General features: G+C 43.0%; 1 protein-coding gene across 1 annotated transcript in view; it reads right to left on the bottom strand.

The window, feature by feature from the left end:
• Positions 1–321: 321 nt before the first annotated feature.
• Positions 322–7345, bottom strand: part of LOC106821114 — a 16684-nt gene continuing 9660 nt past the window's right edge. Inside the window, exons 4-6 of the mRNA XM_014825789.1 lie at positions 1585–1725; positions 939–1022; positions 322–483 (exon numbers count right to left, since the gene is read on the bottom strand). Coding sequence (XP_014681275.1) covers positions 322–483; positions 939–1022; positions 1585–1725 — 387 coding nt within the window. The remainder of the gene's footprint in view (positions 484–938; positions 1023–1584; positions 1726–7345) is intronic.

Genomic DNA, 7345 nt, shown 5'->3' with positions numbered 1-7345 from the left:
AATTCACGTGACTCTTTGACAACACAGCACATCATCTACATGACATATCAGCGTCAATTAAATGATGCAAATGATAAGACATAATTTTGGCAACCAAGGTAACTAAAATAAAGTCAGGTTCCTTTCGACGTAGCAGTAAGTTACACGTATTATTATTATTATTACTATTATCTTTATCATTATTATTATTATTATTATTATTATTATTATTATCATGACTCATAATAATAATATTTTGAACGACAGTTCATTGATAAACGCGAGAACAGAAGCTTGCAAGCTTTCAAAAAAAAGCTAAAAGTGCTAAAAAGTCACGTTCTTTTACCTCGCCATCTCTTCCTCCATCTTCGTCAGGGCGTCGGACTTCCATTTCTGCATGACCTCCTTCAACCTCGCCAGCTCAGCTTCCCTCTCCTGCAGTTGTAGCTCGTACTGCTGGCTTCGGGCCTTGGCCTGCACAGTCCGGATCTGTTCAACATGATCCTGGCACAAGAATCCTCAGTAATTATCTCCTACTAGTTTGCTTTGGACCAAGCCATGCGTACACCCGACGTAACAGCAGAATCTGCGGGTTTTATCTTGAGAGTGCGTGGGAATTTTTGAGCACGTACATTCTTAGGTACTCCTGCTTGGATTATATCAAGAGCCAACAATATTAATATAATATGGCCTTATGACTTCACTGAGTCGCTATGCAGCGCATTTAACACCAACATGCCCTGTACTGACAGTGTGCACTTCACCAATCTTTGTACAAAACCGCATTCAAATGTTATAATCTTATGTTATATTCCGCTCGTATTTCGTTTATTGCATCTGCAATACCTTTATTTCTAATTGTTTCTTACTTACCGTACGTAGTTCGTTAACGGTTCCCATGTCAGCGCTTCTTATAGCTGCCTAACCAACTATACACGCGTGCTGTATCAGCGGTATACCTTAAGAAGAAGTTTTCGCATGGCTTCCATGTCCTTTGCTTTCTCCTGCTGTAGTCTATCTCTCATGGATGATATTTCCCTCTCCTATGAAATCGTATTGAAATGTGTTTGTTTGATGAGGTCGCAAACTAAGAGTAGGGCAAACACTTTTAAAACAAAATAGCTCTGATGACGGACGTAATACGTTACATAAATTCAAAAATAACGGCCTTCTTCGTTTAAGAGTGCGTTATTAATTGTTAGCGGAACACTATCTTTACGGCATCATGTAGTTTGCAGCCGCCTAGTCTAATTTAGCAACGCCGTGTTTGCGATCAGATGTTTAGTAAAGACACGCGAATCAAGGGCGGATAGCAGAAATAAAACTACATACAACTGCTCAGCACAACGAGACGCATAAATATCTACTAAAGCAGCAAGTATCCGGAAGAAGATTAATCAAATAACTTCATACAATTTCATAGGCCCGCCAACTTCATCTTTGTCTCAATTATACGCAAAATGTAAGATAATGGGATATATGTTTGTATTTCTATTATCCACATCTGATACGATGGAAGTACCGCTGTGTGAACTCTAGCTTCCGCAGAAAAGAGGACTGAGGATGGGCAAAAAATAAGAAAGGTATATAAACCACTGGCATCACCTGTGTCATTTCCAAGTGACGTATTTGCCTTCTAAGCTCTTCATTCGACTCTTTTCGTTCTTGGTTCGATTTGATTTTTACTCTCAGTTCAGACGCTTCTTTCTTTAACTCCTCCACCATGTTGCACTTCTCGACCAGTGCCTGCACACGTATAGAATTGCAACGAGTTAGTGCTAAATGCGAGATATCTTCCATGCAAATTTCGATAAAGGGAAAGGAAATGACAAGAAAGCTTTAGGCGGCATGTGTCCACTTCAATTTCATTTAAGTTGCAGCCAAATTCATATCCGTAACAATGTTATCATTCTTAGAATCTTGTCAATTTTCACCGATGTGTCATTTTGCCTGCCTTTCGTAAAGTTTCCTAACAAAACAAACGGACTCTTATCACGCTCACGCCAATGTCTAATACTACTGCTGCTACTGTTACTGCTGCTGTTACTGCCGCTGCTACTGCTACTGCGGCTGCTGCTACTATTACTACTAATAATAATAATAAGAAGAAGAAGTGTAATTCACTTCCGCGCGCTATTGGTGCGTCACAATAACTCAATATTCCAAGAGTATAGCTAAGAATGTGTCTATATAGGTATCTAGAATTTTAGAAAGTTATACGTCAAAATCGTTCGCGGAATTTAGAGTTAGTACACTATCCTACGGGCCATAGCCGGCGCGTATATATATTATGCCTATGACGATACGTGCGTATATTTTTGGTAATTAATTAAACTATTTCGTGCTTCAATAAACTCAAAATTCACGGGGATTATAGCTAAGACTCGATTCGTTCGCAAGATATGAGAGTTAATACACTTTCATGCCGCCTATAGCGCAATGCGTATCGCGGGGGGAGGGGGGAGGGAGAAGGTTTAACATGCTGCGTATACATCAGCGAGTACACAATAGAGAGTAATAATAATATAGAGAGTATCAAGTAAGTAATAATAGAGATCTTGATACAGATGCGTCCGTATAGCGGGCGCAGGTCGACACAATTAATCTGTAATTCACTCAGAAGGAATTATCGTCATTGGCACCACCTCTATATTTATAGTAAGCGCATAGGCTTAGGGGGCTTATGTCGGCTTGCGAGGCCGACTCGACTGGAAGCAACTGGCTAGGCAATTCACTGCGACTCGCAGTTGCTTAGGTCGTTCGACTGGCGAACGCGACGTGCCTGCGACTGCGCGCACTGAGTTGCTCGGAATAGAACAGTGGGCAACTGGATCGCAACTAGTCGCTGCCGATGCGCTGTCCAGTTGCTTCGAAATCCAGTTGCTTCCATCGAGTCGAGTGACGCCACTATTCTTCCCTCTCTTGTTTGTTGTGCGTGTGCAAGCTGCGTGGAAGGCACGCACGTGCACACGAACGTGCGTTCACGGTGTTTACTGGCGTGATAATTGCTGGCTCTGTCACATACGATGCCTAGTTACTATAATTTATGATCACGGTATATTTCTACCAGCGTAATGACGTTCGCTGACAAGGCTGACGCTACGCAAACCAACTATATCGATGTAACCCAATCATCGGCATGATTATCTCTTACGATTGCAGTCCAGCGTAACCTACCATGGGATGTATGGTCCAATAGAATGGGGAGAGAGGAATCATACTATTTCTTGATCGCCTACGTTAGAATCGATAAAGCCTTCACGATTCTGTCAATGTACAAAACCGCTAATGCGAAGTTATGTTACCTACTAAAAATTGTGAAGTGATTATCTCTCCTATTACCCATAGTTTGGTATCCGGATTTATCCTCGTAACAGCGATCTGGAGGAAGCTGAACTGTCTATTTATGCATGACAAATGAAAGCGGGGACGTGGCGAAAGCAGACGTGATTTTTGTTATAGGAGAGGAGTGAAAATGGTGCTTCACTGCAAGCCCCCGCGTGTTTATTCTTGCAGGAACATTTAAGTTCTGGAACGAGTCTTATTCTGACCTGAAGAGACAGATGGAGAGGAGTTACAAGCGGCACGAGAGATAACGTCTTAACAACGCTTTCAGTATTCAAGAACTCTTTCAAGAGACGCATAATAGCTAGTGCGAGGTCTGTTCTCGTATATCTAGCGTTTATAAAAGATCGTGTCTTGACAATAAATATCACTACATATTCTAACAAACGTTGTTTATAGTAAATTATAATTAATGTGAGTAAGAGAAATGGTAACTCCGACAATATATAATGTTTACACAAGCTATAGGACTCATCAAAATAGTCGAATTTAAATTTCGATGATATATAAACATAGTAAATTTGATTGCACCGCTTACATGTAACCAGTTTCCATACTACAGCTTGAATAACATTAACGTTTAATACGCGCTAAACATACCAGATATGATTGATATATAGTGTCTGCTAAAAGTGCCTGAAATGTATACTTCGTCAGTATAAAGCCAAAGAAATTTGCGATAGCATAAAAATTCGAGTCTTCTCAGATCATCTCTAGTAATATTGATAATAACATATGGTGTATATAGATTATGATACATGCCGCTGTAGAAAATGTACGTGGATAATATTATTCTTGGCACCGACTTAACCCCGCTAACCGTAAACATGTGAAAGCCAACAAGCTTCAACACACTAAACCTGACCCAACAGGGCCAGAATGCCGCTGAGCTTGCTCTCAGCTGCTATTCCTATGATCAATAACTCGCATTCGATCAAGAGAACAGGGTAGAGCAGCAAATACAGCGCGCGCGACATGATGTATGCTGTGCACGTTCAGGCGTGTGACAGTGGAGTGCAGGCCCTTGTCCGCAGAGCGGCTTTCTCACTCCCTCACCGTGGCACGCATGCATTTTCCCACTTACACCCGCCTCTGGGGCAGTGGCGTCGCACCCATTACTCTGACCGCACACCTGATGGCAGCCCGTTGGCTCACAAAGAACGGAGCACTCGTAATACACGACATACGCCGGAATTGTTTGGCAGCGTGGCTGTTTGCCCTAGCGCTCCACGCAGCCTAAATGTGTATTTGATTACCACGGTCGGCGTGTACGTCACCACCGCGATCCCAGGGGGGGAGGGGTGTCAGCGTGACGTCATCTGGCAGCTCCGCGCTGGCTATTTGTCTGCACGTTAACACGAGTAGAGACGCTCAGCCTAGCGCGTGAGATCGCCACGCCTTGAGCCGACCGCGTGGGGATTTCACGCTTCAGCCCGCGCAATTAGGGCGTGGACTGTCCTGTGATTGACCAGCCGGTGCTCACCCCCTTCGACCCCGTTGACCTTTACTATACGCTTCCAGCGCTGATTATACACGCAAGTTGACGATACGCGCGTCGGCTTGCATACACGCAACTGCGAGGAAGCGGATTTTAACACAAGCTTCCCGCTTTCCGTTCGTGTTCTCGGTTCAACTCAGTATGCGGTTACATCACGCTTCCTCTTGACTCCTCCTGGCTTTCACGAGATCAGCAGTGTAGGAGCTGGGAGAAGCTCCCTCTCCGCGCATGCAGCAGGGGTGCGTGGACTGAGAGGGAATTCGATCCCTGTAGTTTCTCACTTCAGAGCTCCGAAGTCAGCGCTTCTCCAATGCTATCCTTGATCGTTCCTCACACCTCTCTGCGACGCGAGTTCATAGTTAATACACTACATACTCCACATTCTTCGTATGTGCGCGCACTTACTGTAAAACCACTAAACGCTTGAAGGTATTTCACAGGGATGACCAAACTGTCTCATTATATGAGATTTTGATTGATACAATAGTTGATTGTGATCAGGAAGAAAACTCACAAACGTAACTTGCCAAATTTTGGATAACTGGGTGGCTTTATTAGTTTTTATTATGCGGAGGACGCAAAGGTATCTAATCAACGACATTCATGAAACTACGCATATAACATGGTTTTTTTTTCATTAGCTACCATCATTAATTGAATATGAATCTTCGATTTATTTTTATACTATCGCTGTTCACGTAGACAAGCGGGCACTCTTACAGGGACGCAAGCAGCGAACCAACAACAACAATGCAGACTCGTCCAACATACGGCGGAACGTACTTGCTTGAGAGTCAAGTGTTTGGATCCGTTGCGGCAATATATCAGAGCAGGTGAAGTGCTCTCGATCTATATAAGCATGTCCCTGCCAGCCAGCAACTGCAGTGGCCAAGGCAATAGCATCGCCACGCCCTTTGACATCAGCAATCGCCTGCTCTACGTGCTGAAACACAGCAAAAGTCACGTTACTATCGTTTCGTAACCTACGGGCAATAACTATGGTTATTAGTAATACAATGTCTGACTAACGATAAGACTAACGTAGAAGCCTAGCGTCCAGCTAACCTAGATATGCTGATAGATAAGCAAAAAGAGAAACACGCTCTGTATAATTTCCTCAACTCGCCTGTAGTGGTAGCAAGTATGCTAAGAGTACTCTAACTTTCATGAATGAAGCGCACTCACTCTTCTTTAAAGAGAACTTGCAGATGTGATCTGTCTTTCACAATCTTTACCTTGCAGTGTAGCTTTGAGATAAACGCAGGGGAGCCTACCTCTATAATTACGCAGTATACTCGTAACGATGACGCCTTAGTCTAAATGGCTAATATCCACCGCTGATACATATAAATAACTCAATAAAGCCTTCTTTTTATCAATCTTCTCATAGAGTAGAGCAATATAATTACAGTTAAATATTTTTTTCTGCAAATGCACAATGTTTATGTCCGTTTTCTCACCGATCCTCTTTAGACTCATCTCTGTTACTAAGAAATAGATAAAACGCGTTATAGCAGGGCTAATAATTGATCGTGGCAGTTTCGTGCTGCCAAAAGATTTCCAGAAAACATGTCAAACCTTCGAACAGTAATGTAAATCAATTTTGGGCTATGGCATTTAAGACTCACTCGACCTCAACCGAAACCAATGCAAAATGTGAAACTCTAGATGCAGTTTTAACCTTCTAGCTCCTCAGTCAAGGTGGAGAGTGTAACGACTGGATGTTTCGGAGGCCTGAGACACTAGTCCAGGAGTAACTGCATCACCCCAGCCTCTGCAAGTGCACACGAACTGCAGGATGAGAATAATGTTTTGTACACGATTCATCTAGCTGCTAAAATTCTTTTAACGCCACATTCTGATACTTAATGAGGTCTGAAACCGGACTCTTATAACTATATCATGAAATTCACGACGTGTTCTTGCTGCAAGGGGGACAGACTCGGTCTTGACCGCAAACGAACTCAATAATGGATTCCTGGAGCAATTATGTTTCTGCCACGTACGCGCTTATTCTTCTAAGAGGTTCCTTTGTCTTCTTCTTCACTTCCAGTCGACCTCCCACTTTGTCTTCGCTAACATCATCTGTTCTCTTTCCTCATGTTCCTGCTTTGATTCGTATTATTGCCAACAACTGTTTCTTCGTCACGGCCGGTGGTAATTTCAGATTTTGCCCTCGCCCAATAAGTACAAGCATCTCCATTGTCCCCTGCACCTGTTTGTCGTAGGTGAGGTAAAATTGCTACCGCCTGAGCTTCAATAAGCTCGTCTATTGGGACGTGCTTGGCAGTGCAGTCTTCCCACCGGAGTGGTCGGTTAATTCGACATCCTCGAGCACTGAGCTGCAGTAGCCATCTATCCTTGTGCAGAGAGAGAGAGAGAAGTGAACGAAACTTGGACTGGAAAACACCTTTATCCGTGGCTGTGTAAAGTCCAGTTCAAAGCTTATATGCTAGTGCAGTAAGAATGTACGAATGAATGAATGCATGAATAATGAACTGAATGAATAAATAAATGATTAAA

This window comes from Priapulus caudatus, unplaced genomic scaffold (assembly GCF_000485595.1).
Source record: "Priapulus caudatus unplaced genomic scaffold, Priapulus_caudatus-5.0.1 Scaffold59, whole genome shotgun sequence".
Lineage (NCBI taxonomy): Eukaryota > Metazoa > Priapulida > Priapulimorpha > Priapulimorphida > Priapulidae > Priapulus > Priapulus caudatus.
This window is presented reverse-complemented; position numbering and strand designations above follow the sequence as displayed.